Source organism: Protopterus annectens, chromosome 5.part0 (assembly GCF_019279795.1).
Source record: "Protopterus annectens isolate FY-2018-M chromosome 5.part0, PAN1.0, whole genome shotgun sequence".
Taxonomy (NCBI): Eukaryota; Metazoa; Chordata; order Ceratodontiformes; family Protopteridae; genus Protopterus; species Protopterus annectens.
Window position 1 is genome coordinate 1,356,980,879 of NC_056735.1, and position 21,365 is coordinate 1,357,002,243.

Sequence of the window (21,365 nt, forward strand, 5' to 3'; positions counted from 1 at the left end):
TTGATTAAGTACCTCTTTTCCATACTAAAACAGACTAGATTATAAACCAGCCAGAAACCTCACATTAATATGCCAAAAAACATCATAAGTAGGATAAGCCCTCCAGTTCTGTGTGCAAATAACCATCCCCCTGATGCTATCTGAAAGCAGGTCCTTACAACAATTATGGAAAAAGTTCTGACAAAGCAATATAGTCAACACCTTACTTTTTTGATGAAGGTGGGAAAGCTGCATTTCTTGTTGCGTAAAGTGGTGGGAGACCATTTACATAATCCTCCTGTCAGAGGCTAAACTGATTTTACACTCTTTGTTTGCTTTTAGGACTCTAAAGGGTTGGAAATCACAGCTGTTTGGAAATTCTTTCAGTTTACACTAGTATGCAACATACCTATTGGAAATTCTACTAGAATGTATTATGCCGACATAAATTTGATTTACATTTGAATGAAAAAAAAAACTCATTTCTTTCTATCAAAGCTTTTGCCTGGATATATTAATAGTGGGCATTCACTTTGCCTCAATTCATCATCATTTTTAGGTAACCTTCAGACTTTGTAGCTCATTCATGCTTTCTCCTAGGACTGAGAATGTTGGTAATTTTCACTGATTTATATTACTCTTTTGTTATTATTGCCATATTGTTGCTATTTGCCTGCATTATTTTCAGAGTAGATATTCAGAGATTATTAGGTTTTCAGAAATATGAATTTTACAAATCATTTGTTCAGTGATTTGTTGACTTGCCCGTTTATGGATATCTCTTTACTAGATTTGCTATTTGAGACAGTCACATTTGTTCACTCAAAGTTTGTCATTCTCTTAAAGAAATTAAGTGCTTATACAGACATAAAACCTCAAAGTTTAATTGGGTAGTATCTGAAATAATTGATGATACACATTTATTTGTCCTTTGAGAGAATTTATATGTAATTGTCTAATTTATATGTAATTGTCTATTATCTGAGTCTTATTCAGTCTGTGATAGATTATGCAGTTGTGTGACTTACCTCTTTTCTAGTTGATTACCAGGCTAAAGTACTTGTAATTCTTACTTAAAATAAACTGACTGAAATGATTCAAGCATAGGAAGTGTATCATAAAGCCAAATGCTGTCACTGCATTTATTATGTAGTAAAGAAAAAAACGTAATGTGCTATACTAATTACTATCTTACAAGATTGAGATCCAATATGTGGGATGTTTTCGTTATACATAAACAAAGATTTACAATAACATGCTTACTCTAGCTTTACAATGTAGACTAGGGTTTTAATGATGATTAAAAAATTGGGTCTTACCTTCTTTTGCTGGGTATAACTCCTACCTCCTCGCTGTCCCCCTCTGGTGTGACCCTTCTTGCTTGCCACCACTCATCATCAGAAGCATTAATGACATGCAGGATGTCCCCATACTTGAAACTTAGCCCTTGGCTAGGAAGTCCACTGTCCTTTGTCCTGTCATAGTCAAACAAAGCCCTAGAAGAAAAGACATGAAATAAGTTGCACCAAGGGTATTATTTTAATTTCTTTTGATTACATTGCATTTTTTGACTGTACCACTTTAATTAATTTGTTAGTGTTAGTTGATACTGCTGAACTGTATCTGTCCATGTTAATAAATGTATTACTGCTTGCATGCTGTTCTTGTATGTATGCTCAATAAAAGCATCGGCTATGTCTTAATACTACAACCCTGCAGGCATCCCCAGGTTAATAAATAAATAAATAACTGGCATCTTAATTTTCATGTCATTAAATTTTCAGAGACCATTTCCCCAGAAGCAGTAGTCTCTGATGAATGAATTAGTAGAAAGTGGTGGGTGAGAACAATGTCATATTCATAAAAGTGAAGTCTTTTCTGCTAGATGATTCATGTCTTCTGTATAAAACTAGAACACTTTTTTCAGACTACAGGTTAATTAACTGCTGACCCAGACGACTAACAGCAGGATGATGAAATATAAATAATGGAACTGAATGAATAAACCCATAACTGAACATGAATATCTGCTCCACAAAAATTACTATTTTACACCATGCATTTGTGACCATCTCTGTCTGTCTGTCTGTCTACCTATCTATATGTGTGTAAAGAGAGTGAAGAAAATGGATATAATGAAGTCTCAGAGGAATATGCACACTTCCATAATAGGGTTATTACAGCCAACATACATGCAAACGGTGGCTGTTCCACCTCTGTTAATAACTCAGTTAACTTCAGTAATTTATGAGTAATTATTCAGATGCAATACACTATAATAAATAGGACATTTAGATGAAAATTATAACAGGAACTGGTAGCACTTGTACAAATGCATACTGTTCTTTATGCTGTGTAAGTGACTTTCAACAAAAATGTTAATGCAATGAAACAGAAGAATACTCATTATCTTTTTATTTTACTAATGTCAGAGTGCATTTATTGGATAGCAAACATAATAATAAGGGTTTGCATTATGAGAATATACTTCTTTAACTACATCAGTCCTGAAGACGACATCATGAACTGTTATCATATATATATATATATATATATATATATATATATATATATATATAGCTAAATCCATGTTATTCATGTTTTTTTCTCCAACACTGGCAGTTAACATCTCATCTTCTAGTCCCTTTTTATATATCTTGACCACTACTTCCTTCAGTTTTCTTACCTGCTCCCAAAATCTAGGAAGCCTACTATTGTATTCCACTCATGTGATCTATGACTTAAAATTTTTCTTCCCCGAGTGCGTTTTGAAAATTCTGAAAAAGCCTATAGTCTGATGTAACTAAAAGGAAGTAATGGAAGGAAGGGGATATATCAGAATTTGTGTGTGTGTGTGTGTGTGTGTGTGTGTGTGTGTGTGTGTGTGTGTGTGTGTGTGTGTGTGTGTGCGTGCGTATGTATGTGCATTTGTCTGTAAGGGAAAGTGGGGAAAGGGGGAAGGGGTGAGTGGATATATGTGGGGAAATAAAATCCAACCACCTTATGGGTAAATACCTTGAAAGCAATACTGTAATAGTTATTAATCCCAAACTAGATTAGATGTATACTATGTAGACTAAATAGTCTTTATTCATGAAAATATCACTTAATGAATTGAAGTTAAAGCAAATGGGAGGAGCATCCATCTCCAAAACATGAAAGTTGAAGTCTCCCAGTAGGTCTACAGTGTCAGTAGGTGGTACCATCCCAAGAGTGCACCTCTCCAAGCTCATATCATCCATTTTGTCTCACAATCCATCAGCACAATTCCACATCACATCTACTATCAGTGCTACTACTGCTGTTAACTAACATTTACCTTTATTCACTCCTTGCTAGACCCTAACTGGTTGGCTTATGTTTCTTCATTCCAGATCTAGTCCTGAACTATTTATCTGATAATCTTATCTGTAGTTATTCAAGATATTAACTCTTGCAGTTATTTGCTGTTTTCAATATGTTTCAAATGCAATTATACACCTGTTGTATTTTTTCACTGCTACCTTTTGTTTTTCTTCTTTTTCCTTACATTGTATGAGTATGCCTTCAAACATTTTTATATTATTGTACTCTATTACTAGTAAGTTTTTTAGGCTAAGGTTATGTGTACCCATTCGATATTGTTTCATTTTTTGACATTGTTATTGCTTGCCATGTTAATTGTTGGAGCCTTTCTCCCTGGGCCACCACTGAAAAGGGGCTAGTTATTCTCAGCCCAGTGGATAATCCCGGAAAACAAATGTAAAATAAATAAATAAATAACTGCACATAAGCATTTTCTTTTCTACCAGTTACAGTCGCATTCAGATGACCTTGTTATCTTGTTTTTAATGAAAAAATGTATAAAATACTGTGATTCTTGTAGTTCGAGGAGAACAGATCTTGATTTCCTAATCTTCCAAGTAGGGTCTTTTTGTGCAATAAAGGAGATTGTTATTCTCTACTAAACTGTCCTGTGTTAAATTTATTTCGTACTTTCATACCCACCTGTTCTGGGGCTGGATTTCTTCATGGTAATCTGAAAAGAAAAAAAATAGGCAAAACCTAACATTATTGCAGCGACAGCTCAACTGCCTGCTCATATACCATCCACTCTACATAGCTACAGGTCATGAGACTGCAGCATAGCATGGGAAGGCAGCACAGCAAATGTGACAACAGGCACAAAACTGAGTGTGGAAGGTGTGCTGTTGCACAAAATGTTCAATATCCACCTGCAAAGCTGCAGTGTCATCCATTAGTGCAGCTATATCATGGCAATGCTCATAAAATCTATCAAGAAAGCCATCATAGATGTGCTTGGACAAAAAACTATTGACACATATGGTTCTACTAGTGAGACTTATACTTCAAAATGTCATAGGAGGTACTGAGCACACTAGCAGTCACATCAGACCTTGATGTTACTAGCATAAGTATGTTGTGATGATAGGGCAATAGTAACACATCAGAAGTATGGTACATTTACAAGTACATACACTATCATAGTTAGAACATGGACTCCATAAGAATTCCATAGTAACACATTCAGCACTTTGCATCTTGTCAGTAGCACATTCCTTCCTGAGCTTATGGTGTGATGAGCACCAAGACCTGCATCTCCATATGTGGTATGGTACAGCTTGGTAGTACCATCATGTCTGTGGACCTCTTGGTATAATGAGCACTGGTGATTACATCCATGTATTCATTATGGCATATCGCATACACATGCAAAGCCTGTGTGTGCTAGCACCCACATCCATGTACCCATTATGGAACAAATTGTCCTTGGCATCATATCTGTGGAGCTTATTGCACTGTAAGGACAGGGACTTACACCTCTATATCTGTCCCTACTCCTCTATATCCATCATAAAGCAACCCTTATCTTGTATCATACCTATGTACTATATGGTATGGTTGATGCTGGTGTCCATAACCATGTATCCAGTTATGTATAAGCCATTGCTAATGTCACAGTGTCCGCTGACATTAGCTACTCACATTGACATTTACTGAACATCTTTGTCATCTGTTACCTCCTCTGCTGGGCTATGATGTAAGGGAAAAGCACACTTACTGATTCCTGTGTCCTAGTACCTGCCATGCTTAGAATAATACCCACCAAAGAGGGTGGTACTTGCTGCCCAGCAGCCCCTGATGGCACTACTGCTGCTATTGTTCTATATCTCTTTGGCAGAGGGTTACATGTTTCATGCAGCACTGCTCAGCAGTCCTGCATGTGTCTGTACATGATATGAAATCCTGGGCATCTTCTTATTGCAGCAGAGGCCTTACCAAACATAAGTCAAGCACAGAGGCATAGACATATTGTAAACAGTTCTGTTCCCCATGGTCCTAGACAGGAGCACAGGGCATCAGGAAAGTGCAATGTTGTTGTACCCCATGCTGATACATGTTATTAAGGTGCATAAGTGCTGCTCAGTAGAAGCTGTTGGATAATTGTTGGATGGTAGCATGCATGTGTCTGCAGAATGCCATTTGACACAACTGCACATTATTTATTTCACTGTGTGTGTAATGCCAGAAGCAGTTTCATAGACAGATGCTAGTGTGGAAAAAACACTTATATATTTTAGATGTTGTACATGGCACAGTATGCAGGTGAATGCCACCATTACAAGGTTCAAACTGCACATAAACAATAACCATGGAGCATCAGCATTGAGTCCATTTATGGTCACACAGAATGTTTATTGCCATGACATGTCAAGTTTGTTGCAGTGTTGCAGTGTACAACTGATTCATATGATATATGGCTGTTATTTGCAAGTAACAGTTGCATTTAAGGAAAGTGACCATGGCACAGTAAGCACTGCACATGTATGAGTATTAATCTGTTAATATCTCTTTATTTTTAGAAAGTGCTTGTGCTTTGCAGACTGCACTGATTGCACACTGAGGCACAGAATGTAACACACAGAAGGACCTCTAACATTTTATATTTAGAACACTCAATGTTATTAGTACATTACCGCAAGGTGAACTTTACTAACAAAGAAAAACGGAAACTTGTTAATACATTGCAAGAGGATGATGTAGTGACCATAATGCTAGGTGGTAACTGGGAGCAGCATTTTTGCAGTGGGGCAGAACTTAATGTAAATGTGACTCTGGTTAGTGTGCTTGGATCAGCATGGAATGTTGTCAGAACATAACTGACATGAAAGAGAATGTAAGAAACAATGCACAACACATGCACATTTAGGCCACTTGTCAGGGGGTGGAATCAAAATCATAACATTAACAATTAAAGACCGTCTCCTGGTGTCCCTGGACACAGGGGTAGCCACCCATGGTATTCAAGCTGTTTATTGTAGGGCACACAGCTAGAGGTTGGTGTGACTGTAAAACCCTTGCTATCATGTTAGATGCTGTTCCATTGCCTGGCAATGTTTTTTCAAACATAGATGTGCAGAAAAAGTGGTGTGCAGTGATAAGGTGAGCCAGCAGATAGTGGAAATTTCATTTGCTGTGACTGCAGGAACTTCAATGACAGTGAGAGACAGCTGTGCATAGAACACCTCTTAGTCTTACACTGGATGACAATGCAACCATACAATAGGTCACAGCTGATTAAGTGGCAAGAGTTATTGGACACATTGTTGTCAATGGCCATATAACTCAGGCTAACACTGATGGCTCAAATGAAGTTACTGTTATAGAAGTGCAAGGTGTGAATGTTGGCATAGTGTAGTCCAGTGGCAACCATGGAATAGTTCTTGTAAATGACCAACAATCAGGGGATGTGATGTAGGGTGTGGATGGTGGACAAAGGAAACAGAGTTCTGAGCTGGTAGTCTCCTCCCATGCAGTGGATGTAGATCTCATGGAAGCTGACCTTTCATGTGCACATATTCCTGCTGATACTGTGATACTGTGTCACTGCAGCAAGAAGGCCATACTGGTAAGGATGGTCAGCATGAAATATTGCTGCAGGTATTATCCTGATACAGAATGCAGAAATCATAGAGACCAAGGTTGTAGCACAGTGCAGGGTTACTGGCCTACAAATCACTGACAAAATGATTTGCCAGATTCTGGATAATGTGAAATCAGAACATGCCATAACAGATTCCAGTGTGTTACAGAAGCAGATGATCACTCTGTGCTACACGCAGAGGGACAGAGACACCGTAATATAATTTTGTAATAAGTTCTTTGGCCTCACAAACAGTACATGCTGCTTAGGATACTAGTTGCTTTTTATGTTAAGTATTCAGCCATCCCTTTTCCTTACCCCAATGTGTGTATTTGCATCACTCACAGTACAGCTTGTTGACACAGCATCCTCCTACTTAATGCATGCAGACATTTGAGGCATATCTTTTGCACACACAACATGATAGGGTGTTGCATCTCTCCATGGGAGGGTGCTGCTTCTGTTCATGGTCTGATTGTAATGCCACATAGCTGGGCACAAGCTCACAGAACAAGTACTGCTTCCACTTTAGACAGAGCTTTGCAACTGGCCGAATACATATGCTAGACTGAGGGTATTCTTAATGAGTTCACTATAGTACATTAGAGTAGAATAATAGGCCTGAAAATATAGAGTAAGACTTGTGTTTTCATGTATACAGTCATTTTCAGGGAAAGACAGTTTAATAGAAAGCAAAAGATAATCTTACTGGTTAAGTATGAGATGTGCAGAAATAACAGTTTTCAAGGGAAAGCTATAGAATGTTCCTTTCTCAAGGGAAAGATATGTGTACTTGCAATGAAATGTTAGATAAATAATAGATAGGCACTGGGAGGCATATGCAAGACAAGGCTTAAAACCCAAGGCTAAAGAGGCATGTAAGCATTACAGGATTTTGGTATTATTAGAATATATTTCACACACAGTCAGTTGAGCCAATTAAGTTAATTTTTGGATGATATCCAAAAGGTCTTTACAGTACAAATACTTGGGCCTGAGTTCAGACATTAGGACAAATGTCCATACTCTTCAAGAAGAAAAGACTGTTTCAGTTGATATTATTCAGGAGAATCAGAATATATGTGTAGAAACTTTGGATATTTATCAGCATTGTTACTGTATCCAACATTGCATAATTCCTACAGACTGTTATTGTTTATCAGCAGTTCAGTACTGTTATTGGAGACACTATTCATAGGTTCATAGGTTCATAGGTGTGTACTAGACTAATGGCCCTGGAGCCCTTACAAGCCTAGCCATAGGATGACCCTGGCATAGTGCCATCTGACCTTAGTTCCCAGTGCCTCTGTCGAGTAGAGCCACTGGAGTTATCCCCGGGGTGAATTTTCTGTTTCCCATCCACTCATATAGGTTCAGATGTTACTAACATCTAATAAAGTATTCCTAATCAAACTGCAGGATGTGCAGAATTTATTCTGAAAAGTACAAAAAGACTTGGCCTATAAAGGAGAGACTGGCATCTGTTCAGCACAAGTTTGGGTAATTAACTCATTCATTCCAATGGAGCTTGGGAAGTTTGGACTGTAACTTCCAATGGGTGGAGCCTAAGCCTTTTCACAGAATAAAATTATGTCCTCCCATGCTCACAACTGATTCCTTAACCCACCTTTGTGCAAAGGATAGATGCCCTAAGTATGCCTTATCAGTTGATGCGTCAAAAGCCTTCAACAGAGTTAATCTAAATTTCATTTTCAAACTACTCCATCAATTCAAAATACTACAGGAATATACAAAAATGGTGAAAACTCTATACAACAATGCAACCATGACACTCTATATTAATAAAAAGCTATCAAAACCAATCAAAATTATTAATGGGACAAGGCAAGGCTGCCTGCTCTCCCCTTACCTCTTTAATATATAAATAGAAGCACTCCTAATACAAATTAGTCAAAGAACATACAATTATCCAAAACCCAAATAAAATATACAACATTTGCTGATGACCTAAATATATATTTTGAATTTCCCAATACCAACCTGGTAAAAATCCTAGACTCTATTGAAAATTTTTCCAAATTATCCAACTATGAAATAAACCCTAATAAGTCAATCATCTTCCCATTAAATCCCCTAGGACACAAAAAATTCTACTTTCCGGAGACAAGACTTAAAGTAGAGTATGCTTTAAAATATCTAGGTATTCATTTTAGCCATTCACAGACAGACATGATAAATAACAACCTGTATAAAACATGGACTAATATAGTATATGATATAAACAGATGGAAACATCTTAAACTCTACCCCCTATTTAAAGCTGAAAATGTAAAAATGAATATACTCCCAAAAATGCTTTATCAACTAAATGCCATATTTATTAAAATTCCAATAACCTTCTTCAACAAGATTAAAACACAGTTAGGAAAATTCATATGGCACCCAAAAAGCACTAGAATTAGTTATTGCAAACTAATGCTCCCAAAAGGGAAAGGGGGGTAAGGCCTTCATGACTTTCAACTATAGTAGGAAATTATTAGTGCTAGTCACATTATCCAAATTGTAAACTACAATCCAGCTAAAAGTGAGTGGCAACCATTGGGGATAAAATTATACTACCAAAACTGAACCTTGACTAATGTCAATCCTAAAGCTATAACCTTTCTAAATCAGAAAATCCTCAAGTCACTTAAAATCCACCCAGTTATTATAAATGAAACTGAAAATTTCCAGAAATTATTAATATCATTACAGCTCAAAGATACAGTCACATTCTTACAACCATTACATCAAAACCCCAATATAAAACTAGATAATTCTATGATAAATCTAGATAATTATCCTATAATAAAGAATTGCACATTATGGAACTTCTACCAACTAAAAAATCTCTTGATGGATAACATCAAAAACTCCTTAAATGTAAACAAAAAATACAACATAATAATTGCGCAAATTCTCTTCTTAGTAAACTTGATAACTGCAAGTTATACAATTAGAGAGCAAGACATCAAACTGACGCAATAGATTCATAAATTTTTATTGTACAAGAACAAAATGCTTTTTAATACTTATAAACTAATAACAAAAAAATTAAGTTCCAAAATACATTCCTGTTCTCAAAATATTGGAATGAAAAGAAAAATAATGTTACACCAAATCAAAAAGCATCAGCTATAGAATGCATCATGAAATTAACTCCCTTTAAAAAATTAATATATACTCAAATCATGATCATTAACAATGCCTATCATACACCTGCCTTATTAAATAAAGTCAACCCAGCAAATTCCCAATATTACCCCTTCTGTCCTACCACAGTGGCTGACACACTATATATTTTCTGCAAAAAGGTATATAAATTGTGGTGCTCGCTAAGATCCAAATTAGAAAAAATAGGATACTCAAAGACTACTTTGTCATGGGAAACAGCTGTATTTCATATTATCACAGACAATGGTAATCAATTAAAAAGCACATTATAATACCATTAACATTATGTGTTTATTCAAAGCACTACTTCAGGAAAAGTCTCAAAGAACACCAACAGACCAGCAGTACTCTAATCTACACACTTCAGCAATGTTACTTCAGAATATTAAAAAAACATTGTTCACGTATGTGCTGTAATGAAATTTTACATAGCAAAAAACTGGCTGGACAGATCCAAATTTTCATGGGAAGAATTCAAAAACCTGGCCAAGAAACATATATTAGCAAACAAACTATATACAAAAAGTCAAAAGAGACTAACACATTATCAAAAATACTGGAAAACTCTAATTGACATTTTATCATAAAGGTTAAGGCAAGCTAAAGATCAAACAAGGCCTTTGAAATTATTTATTGTGAGCCATCCACAATCATCTCTCTCTCTCAGATCACGTAAACCATAAAAAATAAGAAAGTAGAATGGAATAAACTATGAACCAATGTGACATCACTTGTATACAGTGTTTTATTTTTAGTTATGTAAAATTTTTACTTTGTATAGTTGTTTTGTTTAGGTCAAATCATCCAATGATATACAGTCACGAGTAGATACATCACATTTTGCTATTAAAATACTGAATGTTAGAAGTAAGAAGGATTATCAGGTATTGTTCTGTTTAATTGTTATATCCTATAGAACAGTGAATATTATCTTCTTGTTAACATCTGGTGTTAAACATGTTTTTTATGCTAAACCAAACATTATATGACCTGTTTTGTATTTTAAAACAAGAAAATCAATAACAATTTTATTTGAAAAAAGTTATGTCCTCACATTTCAAACAAATGTTCATATTTCTGGAACCATTTGGGTTATGGAAGACGTATAAATGGCAAACTCTTCAGCTCAAACTATTTTTATAGTGGTAGTATTCTTTAGGTTCTAGGTCTTAAACCAACTTTTGTAAGTTATGGTAACACAGTAACTATTACATTTGCAATATTTTGTAAACAGCTTACAATATCTCAGCAACCATTCAAGTTACACACATGCTGTCAGCAGCATTTTATTCATCTAGCTGAAAGCTTTTATATGAGGCTAAGGAGTTCTGTCAGTATTACTTGGTTTTTGAGATATTTAGAAAAATGTGAACATTATATCTGTATAAATTAAGATCATAAAAGAACAGTTACTATCTATTTACTTGCACTAGACAGAGGTCAAATATTAATGCAGCTGAGTTTGCCATTGTGTAAGCTTTAAGAAGAAATCTTTTAAAACTTTGCACATGGCATGATTTTGGAATTATTGATGCAAATATGAACAAGCAATATTGGGTGCATACAGGTGTCAGTATGAGTTAACTGGAGATGCACCTGGAGGTGTCACTCAGATGTAATGAGTTATCAGATAAAGACTTTCATTCCAGTCTCATTTCAGTTGTTTCCAGTTAATTCCAGTATACTACAATCTTGTCAATTCTTTCAGTGTTGAGCCTACCATCAATGGGGGGACAACAATTAAAGTAAGTCTCAAAATTTCATAGCAACCTTATCAGTAGTCAGACTACATTTATTCTACATAACAGACTTCAGGGCAAAGTAAAAGCAGTCTCTGACGATAACACATTATTTCCAGTCTATCAGTAACTACAGCAGATGTGTTTCATAACAGACTTTTCAGCAGCACAACAGAATTATTCTGGATGGAAGACTGTGAACTCCATACAGAATAAGACTACAACTGACAGCACTACTGTTACTCCTTACACAGCAGAGCTTTCAGTAAGATACTATTAATATTTCAGATGTAAACTTCATATAGAAAACAGCCAGAGCAGATGATGTACCTCTACATACAGTAATTGCAGCTGTTAGACAAATTGCAGACAGCAGTGTTTATTCAAAGCACTACTTCAGGAAAAGTCTCAAAGAACACCAACAGACCAGCAGTACTCTAATCTACACACTTCAGCAATGTTACTTCAGAATATTAAAAAAACATTGTTCAGTTAACAGTAACATACTTCACCATCTCCACAAACTTTCAAGTTTCCAGTATGACATCACACAGCCAAGAAGCAAGAAAAAGTTTAAAAACTTGCAGACAAGACACATTAATCATAAAGTTACATATGTGCTTTTTAAAAATATGTCAACTGATACTTTTACAGTAAAAACACCAGTAAATGCTTGGTTTAAAGTTAAAAATTGGGTAAAGCAATCTCAAAAAACATGTTCCAGAAATGTTACTTTAAAGTTAAAGGTTATTAGTTCAGAAATGTTACATCTTTCCAGACACAAAAGGGTTAAATCACAGAAGCAGCCTGCAAAAGATGCACTATCTCACAATTCACAGAATGAGTCAACTTCTGTCAGTAATTCTTCTTTACAGTCTTCAAATATCAGTGCAAGTGTGCATGAAATTCAAGATACAGAGTTAAGTCATAGTACTAATTCAAATACAAATGTTCAGAATGTAACAAATTCTAGATTACATGCAATTTAAAGTACACAGTTAAGTAGCAATATTATAAATATAGATGTTAAACACAGTCAGTGTACGTAACATGCAGATTTCCAGAAAAAATATAAAAAAAACATTTGATAATTCTCAAGTTTCCATTATTTCAAAAACAAATGTTCAAAATGTCATAAATTTCACTGATGGGGGATAAGAGGGATCAGTGTGCAGATTTTCTTCAGTCTGATACAGTAAACACCAGGGTAAATGGTATACAGATTTCAGAGCAAAGGAAAAAACTGCATACCTTATTTCAAGTCAATAGTATTACTAGTGTTTCAGGAAAAAATAAAGAAGAAACATAATCCATAGCTCAAGTCAGTGTTGTTGCTAGTTCTATAAAAAGAATTTTCAGCCTATCTATAAAGGGTGTGGCAGTCCAGCACCAAATTCAGAGCATTTATCTGTCATTGTTTAAATTTGAAAGAAAGACAATATTTCATTGTTTACAGAAAAATATGAAATAATTCACCAATTAATACAGAAAATCAAATTCAGTTACAAATTCAACTTTATTAGAGGACACAAAATAAGTTTTTATCAGGATTTAAAGAGTCAAGGATTACAGCAGTTAACATTTTGAAGTGTAACCGCTCAGTATTAGGTATAGACATGTTAGAGTTATATGGGTCTACTTTAGGACCTCAAAGGTTTAATAGCTCGAATGCATATGGATCGAACCATATGCACTGAACTATTAAACAATCGAAGTCCAAAAAAAAAAAATAAAATACACAAAACAAAGTAAACTACTGTAGGCAGGGGGGCAAGGACCCCTACACCCACTACACCCCCCGCTACTTAAATATACCAACTCTGAGATCGCACTAAATTGAAGTAAACAGAAATCTCCACCTATGGAGATTTCCATTTATATTTTCGCTGTTTTGCGCTTTTGGTATACTCATGTTGAAAATATTGTATTCGATATTCTCGGACTTCGAGCAAATAAAGTAGACCCGAGTTATATGTTGTTTTAGATTTCAGTAACAAGATTTTATGGAAAATAAAAATGTTACAGAATGTTCAGTAGTGCACACAGATGATACTTGTAAGAATTTGCATGCAGTAAATTGTGCAAATTTACAGAATTTGAAGAATTGTTTACGACAGGAACATGCAGATCTTTGGCTTAAAGATAACATAAATTCTAATTCAGCTGACACAGCTGAAGTGCTCAGACAGACATTTTGGGTGTGGCCAGTGAGAAAAAAAGGGTAACAGTTTGTGTGGGATATACTAGAAATGACAGTCAAGTTAATTTACAGAATAAAAGGTTTACAGTTACAGATTTGGCAAATTAATTTTTTGTGTTTTTTTTGTTAAGCACACATTGTTATTATGACAGTAAAATGTTGAAATGCATAAATAATATCTTGATACAGACAGAGAAAAAACAGGCATTCGTGGTTATTAAACAATGTTTTGCTAGTTTATAGAATGTAAAATGTAAAGTCAATGCTACATTTTAGAGGTGACAGTACAGTTAAAAGTTCAGATCCCAGGAAAGAAAAGATTGCAATCATAAATATTATGTGTCATTAAAGCCACAGGTTCAACTCCTATTTTATACTTGTATAAAGGGCAGACAAGTAAAGTTCCAAAATTAGATCAGTTCAGCTCTAGTAATAAATGTGTATACTATATGAAGAAACTTCACATTATACTATATGAAGAAATGTAACATACTTGTATAAAGGACAAAGAAGTGAACTTCCAGAATCAGATCAGTTCAACTCCAGTAATAAACGTGTCTTATGTAAATGTTTCAAGATTGTATATATTTCATGCAGAAAGTGTAGCTTGTCAGATTACAGGCCAGGTCAGTGAGGTGAATTACAGGCACTACTATATGCCATAAAGCAACATGTTAAACATCAGTTTATCAGATTACAGGCCAGCTCAGCGAGCTGAATTAAAGACAGAAGTGCATGCCATAAAACAGTATAGTAAAGATCAATTTAATATCCTTAGTAACAGTTAATGCAGTTGTGTGGGTTTCCTCCGGGTGCTCCAGTTTCCTCCCACATCCCAAAGATATGCTGTAGGTGGACTGGACACTCTAAATTGACCCTAAGCATGAGTACGTGTATGTGGGTGCCTTCTGTGGAAGGTTGAGCACCAGACTGGCAACTCGACACTGTAAAACCTCTACTGCCAAATATTGAGCAGACTGGTGATATGCTGTGGTGACCCCTAACTGGGAAAAAGCCAAAAGAAGAAGAAGAAGAAGAAGAAGAAGAAGTGACAGTTTATGCAGTTACATTTCTTATTCTTTATCCAAGAAAATTGTAGACAGTTATGATAAATCCATACAGCATTCAGTAGTACTGAAAAAATTAAATTATGTAAGCTAAAGGAATGGTTATGTTATGCCACTGGGTGGAGTTTCACACACAGAACAGTATGTTAGGACCTGAGGGTCATTACAGCAAATGTAGAAAATTCAACAGTTAAGATTAATTTTATATAGGTGCAGAAATGCAAAAACATGTTAAAATATTAATACAGTGTTAGATTACTACTTTAGTTTCATTTGAGGTCATGACAGGAAAAAACAATGCCACTGAGGTTTCCATTTGATTTAATAATAAAGTTACAATCTTTCCATTTCACTGTAGTACATTATCAGTTCAGTTACAGACTTGCAAGAATGTATTTATTAGTAACATTAGTTTAATTTACTATAGTACATTATCAGTTTGCTTACAAATTTAGAAGAATTTATGTTTTTTTCATGTAAAAAAATGTAAATAAAGTCAAGGCAACAAGCAATGTATTTTATTAGTAATATTGGTTTAATTCACTCTAGTACATTATCAGTTTGCTAACAGACTTACAAGAATTAATTAGCAGCATGTTTATTTCATGCAGAAAATTTTAAATAAAGTCACGACAACAACCAATTTTATCAGTTTATAATTGTTAATGGTGCAAATGTTATTTTAAGGACCTTTTTTATTTCCAAGTTGATTTTGAACACATCAGTCACCCAGCCTTGCACAAGAGATGGAAAAGGGGAGGTATGAAAGGCCTGGACACAGAAAAGGTCACTTGAGAACAGCTTCCAATACCTCAACACTGACTAGGACAATGCAGATTAAGGCCTAAACTTGGCAAGAGCTATGGTGCACAAGTCAGACATAAAAACTGTGTACAACAGCTGCGCATTCATGTAAATTATAGTTAAAAGAAGTATGTAAATGTCCTCTTGTTTTCAGACAATTGCATAACAGTAATAGTTTTCAGTTTATGTTTTTATCTATGCTCAGACAATACTGACAGAAAAAAGGTACTAATAATTGAATTTCCAGAATATAACATTTACCAGTTTTCAGTTATGCTTTTATCTGTGTTTAGGTAACACTGGCAAACAATATTCCTTTAATATTAGTTAAGGTAGTTTCCAGAATATACACAGCTATTTTAAATGTTCAGTATAAATATGTATCACTTTAATGTAAATTTCAGTCAAGGTTCATAATATGGCATTCGTACTCAGTTATGAGTTCATTATAGTACATTTTAGTCATATTTCAGACCACATTATTTATTTATTTATTTATTTATTTATTTATATTTGTTGACCGGGAGTGTCCGACTGGAAGTAGGTCCATTTTCACCGGAGGCCTGGGGAGAAAAGCTCCACAGTTAAAACAGACAGTAGTTATATTGGATTACATAGCGATTAACAATTTACATAGCAATTACTTACAACATATTTACAGATGAAGAACATAGTACATCAGTAGACAACTAGAATATATCTGTGAAGTACATAACAGACATTAACAAATGTTACAATAAGAAGTTCCTGCTGTATAATAAGTACTAAGCTTATGAGCATCTGAGCTTGCTATAATCAAGGTAGTTAGTGGAGTGGAAAGAAAGGTAGTGGTTGGATGGGGTGGGTGATATTAGAGTGGGAGTTGCAAGGACATAGCCAGCATGTTTTTAGGTGTGCTTTTAGTAATGTTTTGAAGTGGGTGCATGATGGTATGGAGGTAATTGTGGGTGGGAGGGAGTTCCATAATTTGGCTATGGTGCAAGAGAATAGTGCTTTACCAGCAGAGTTATTGGCTTTAGTGATCTGCAAGTGATTTTTGTTGCTGGATCTTAGTGGTCTGGTGGTGCGGTAGGGTTGGAGTAGATTCTGGAGGGATGGGACATTTAATGGATGGTTTACTAGTTTGTGAGCGAGTGAAAGTTGATACCATTGAAGGAGGTGAGGGAGCTCAAGCCAGCCCAGTTCAGCAAGTAAGAGACAGTGGTGACTATGGTAGGATGCCCCTGTGGCGAATTTGGCGATTTTGTTGTAGCAAGTCTCTAGCTTGTTTAGATCGCATTGCCTTAGGTTGGTATATATTGGAGAGGCATAAAGTAGGGTGGATATAAGGTGGGAATTTGTTATTGAAATCTTTGCTGCTTTGATGAGAAGTTGCTTATTTTTGTACAGCGCTCCTAGTTTTTTGTGGACTTTTTTTATGGTCATGGATATGTGAATGTCAAATTTTAGTTTATTATCTCTTTCCACTCCTAGCAATTTGGTGTGTTCAGTTAGGTATATAGTGGTGTTGTCTTTTGCTGTGATGTTAAAGTGAGAGTTGTTTTGAGTATGTTTGGTGGGTTGGAAGATGAGTAGTTTAGTTTTGTTTGGGTTGAGTATTAATTGGGCATCGGATAACCAAGTTTCAACAGAGGAAAAGGCTTCCTGTGTGACTTTTTGCAGTTTGGGTAGGGACTGGGCTGAGCAGATGATGGTTGATTCATCTGTGTATTGTATGAGTGTGCCATGTTTGGTGGCAGAGGCTAGATTATTGGTGAAAACAGAGAAGAGTAGGGGTCCAAGGATGGATCCTTGGGGAACCCCTATGGAGACAGGTAGTTGGGGAGATATGTCATTCTGCCATACAACGCATTGTTGGTGGTCACACAGGTAACTCTGAAACCAGTTGGTGACTGATTGTGAGAAGGATAGGTTATTGAGGACAGAGATAAGTTGTTTGTGTGGGACTATGTTAAATGCTTTAGATAGGTCTAGGAAAGTAGCAGAGTAGAGATAGCCATTGTTTTTATGCTGAAGGATAGTGTTAGTAAAGGAGAGTAAGGCAGTGGTGGTGCTATGGTTTGATCAGAAACCATGCTGAGTATTGGAAAGGAGGTTGTTAGTAAGGAGGTAGTCTGAGACCTGAGAGTGTATGCATCTCTCTAGTATTTTGGAGAGTGGAGAGAGAATAGCTATGGGGCGGTAATTGGTTAGTTCTGTAGAGGGTCCGTCTTTGTGGAGGGGAATTATATGTGATACTTTCCACAGTGTGGGAAAGTAACTTTCTGACAGAGATCGGTTAATCAAGATGGATACTGGGTAGGCCAGAGCATCAGCTGCGATTTGTAGGTATTCACTTGCGAGGTTGTCTGCTGCTAATTTGGTGGGCTTAAGTTTAGTTATGAGTTTTTTTATGTTGGAGGTGGGTACAGGAGAAAAAGAGAAGGCAGTGGGGAGATTACTAGTTGAAGGTGTAGGTTGGAGGGGAGGGGGGTTGTGTTGTTTAGCTAGTGATAGTATGGTTTGTGTAAAGTGTGTGTTGAATGAGGTAGCAATATTTTCTGAGGAGTGAGTGATGTTAGGAGGAGGGGTATGGACTTCACCTGGGTGGAGGATGGAGTTTATGGAGGACCAGAATTGTTTGGGGCTGAGTTGGGAGGAGTCTAAGGCAGACTGGTAGTATTGGAATTTGTCCTGTTTTATTAGCTTTTTTACTCTATTGGGTAGTTCTAGGAATTTCTGTCTAGTTGAGGGGGTTTTGGTTTTGCGCCAGTGCTCCCAGGCTTTATCCCTGTTTTTCATTTCTGACTTAGTGGTTTTCTGTAGCCTTGGGGAGGGTTGTGCTTTGATTCTGGATAGTCTTATGGGGGCATGGTAATTAAGGATGCTCAGGAAGGTAGAATTAAAAAATTCAAATGCGTCATCAAGACTGAGGTACTTTAGAGGATGCCAGTTACATTCTTTCAGGGATGAGATGAATGTGAGTGGGTTAAAGTTTAGTTTTTTACATATTTGACGGTAGATGACAGGTTTAGCTTGGTATAGGTATTTTTTGAGTAGGAATGTTGGGGAGTGATCACTGACGCTATCTGATAAGCAGCCTGTTATATATGACTGGGGGCTCTTTCTGACTAGTATCCAGTCCAGGGTAGTGTGCTTGCTAGAGTTTTTATTTATCCTGGTTGGCGACTGGACTAGTTTGGTGAAGCCATGAAAGTTTACATGATGGGTTGGATGGTTGCCAGAACAGGATTGTCAGTCAATATTGAAATCACCTAAAATGATAGTTTCTTGGGGGAGATGGTGGGTAGACCAGCTGAGGAGGTTTTCTAGTGGAGGGATGTTTTGGCCAGGTGGGAAGTAGCGTCCAATTATGTTGATGGTTTTGTTTTGGTTTATTTTGAGGTTGGTATATATTATTTCTTCATTGCCTATTTGTTGAGCTGATGATTTTAAGATCTGGATGTTTAGATGCTGTTTAAATATTACAGCTACACCGCCTCCTTTCTTGTTTAGCCGGTTTACTCTTAGTATGCCATAACCTGTGGGGAGTATTTGCTCACTGGTAATGTGAGGTTTTAGCCAGGTTTCTGTCAAGATGACTATATCTGGGGAGTACAAGTCTATGGTGGCATGGAGTTCATGGACTTTGTTGGATATACTTCTAATATTTAGGCTTAGTAGAAGGAAGTCACTTGGCTTTCTATTGGCTGTAATATGGGAGAAGATGTGGTTTCTAGTCTGATTATGAGGATTGGTGTTGGAGATGGTAGGGCCAGGGTTGGGGTGGATGTCTCCACTTAGGGCTAGTTTTGATATGCATGAAGTTATTAGTTTTATCAGTTTTTGAATGTGTTTGTTTATAAGGGAAACTTTATGATTGTGCTCTGCAGGTAATAGGTATGGTGGGAGGGTTACTATGTTAAGTTGTAGGGATGCTTTATGTTTGAGTAATATAGTTGGTAGAATATGTGGGGGGTGCATAGGGATGTTTCTTGAGTTGGTGGGAGGGAAGCTGAGTGAGGGTTAGTCATGAGTGGTGGAGTGAGTAGTAGTACAGTGGTAGTGGTTGAGTGGGGGAATGATGGAGCTTTGGTAGGATGTAAGATAAGCAAGTAGAGTGCATGCAGTGAGCATAGGTAAGGTATGCTTGTACATGTTAGTTGAGGAGGTGTGATAGTAGTGGGAAGATGGAGGAGGTAGTGTTGGGTTAGCACTGTGGTTGGTTATTGGAAAGATGGGAGAGGGGGGGTTTGTGAGTGTAATAAAGGTGAGACCACTGGGGGCGGGAGGGAATAAGGGGCAGGGTGGAGAGCGAAGTGGGTAGAGAACCTGTTAGTTGCTCTTATGAGGGGCTGGAAACAATCAGGTAACAGAGATAACTGATAAATGAACATATGATAGTGACAAGGGTGGTTGTAGTTATAAAAATGGTGCTTGCCACAGGTAATATTTATTAACTTTTGGATTGTCGTAAGGTAATAAACAGGGAAGGGGGAGGGGAGAACAAGGGTGTGAGCAGGCAGTTCTTTGTACTGCTGCTAATGAGCCAAAGCAAAGACAAGCTTGTGTTTATGAAACAATCACAACTGACCAAGGACTGCTCTGAAACTGTAAGTCATTTCTTAACCATTTTTCAGGTGGAAGAACAGGATAACCTTGTATCAGTAGGCTACTGTGGTCTCAGTTTAAATTAACAAACACACAGTATTGAACAGTTATGGATACTATTTGCTAACAGAAGGGAATAAGAGAGAAAGTGGAAGATGAGTGTGTGTGTGTCTGTGTGTGTGTGCCACATAATTCAGTTATTAGTTGTAAGGGTAAAGTGACAATAATTTGTAGCAGGCTTATTAAAATGTTGTTGTCTTTTGGCTTTTCCCGGTTAGTGGTCGCCACAGTGGAACTCAAGTCCGCTAATGATTGGCAGTAGATTTTCACGAATGCCGATGTGCCAGCTCGATGTCTAACCTTCAACGAAGAGACGCCCATTTACGCATGTCTTTCAAATGCCCACCCAACCGTGGGGAGGACATGCAGACTTCAAACAGAAGGCACTCCCCGCACTCCAGCCGAGAGAGAACGGGAGAACCTCTTGCTATGAGGCAACAATGCTACTGCTGCACCACCGCAGAAGTTGCAGGTTTATTAAAATAAGATATCTAAATAATAGATAATCATAGTTGTTCAATATATTCAAGGCATAACAGGACAGGCTTAATTTATTAATTAATTTACAGATTACAGTGCACTTTACATAATTATTGTACATTAAACAGAGAGTTAAAAGGACACTGACAGAGTATGCAAAGGTATAGATCTGAAATACAGAAAGTGTAGGTTTTAGTAAACTATTATAGCTCAAAAATATTTACAGGATATTTAAGACACAAATTTAAAAGGCAGACATCTATTACAGCCCATAGAAATTAAAAAGGTAAATAGAATTATTAACAAATCTTGCTGAAATTTTACAGACACAAGTTAATACAGTACAT

At 36.5% G+C, this 21,365-nt stretch overlaps 1 protein-coding gene across 13 annotated transcripts in view; it reads right to left on the reverse strand.

The window, feature by feature from the left end:
- The window catches only part of DLG2 (discs large MAGUK scaffold protein 2), a 4,792,098-nt gene that overhangs the window by 422,160 nt on the left and 4,348,573 nt on the right, over window positions 1-21,365 (reverse strand). For all 13 annotated transcript variants that reach the window (XM_044071159.1, XM_044071154.1, XM_044071155.1 and 10 more), the window contains one exon: window positions 1,299-1,475. In XM_044071159.1, coding sequence (XP_043927094.1) covers window positions 1,299-1,475 — 177 coding nt within the window. The remainder of the gene's footprint in view (window positions 1-1,298; window positions 1,476-21,365) is intronic.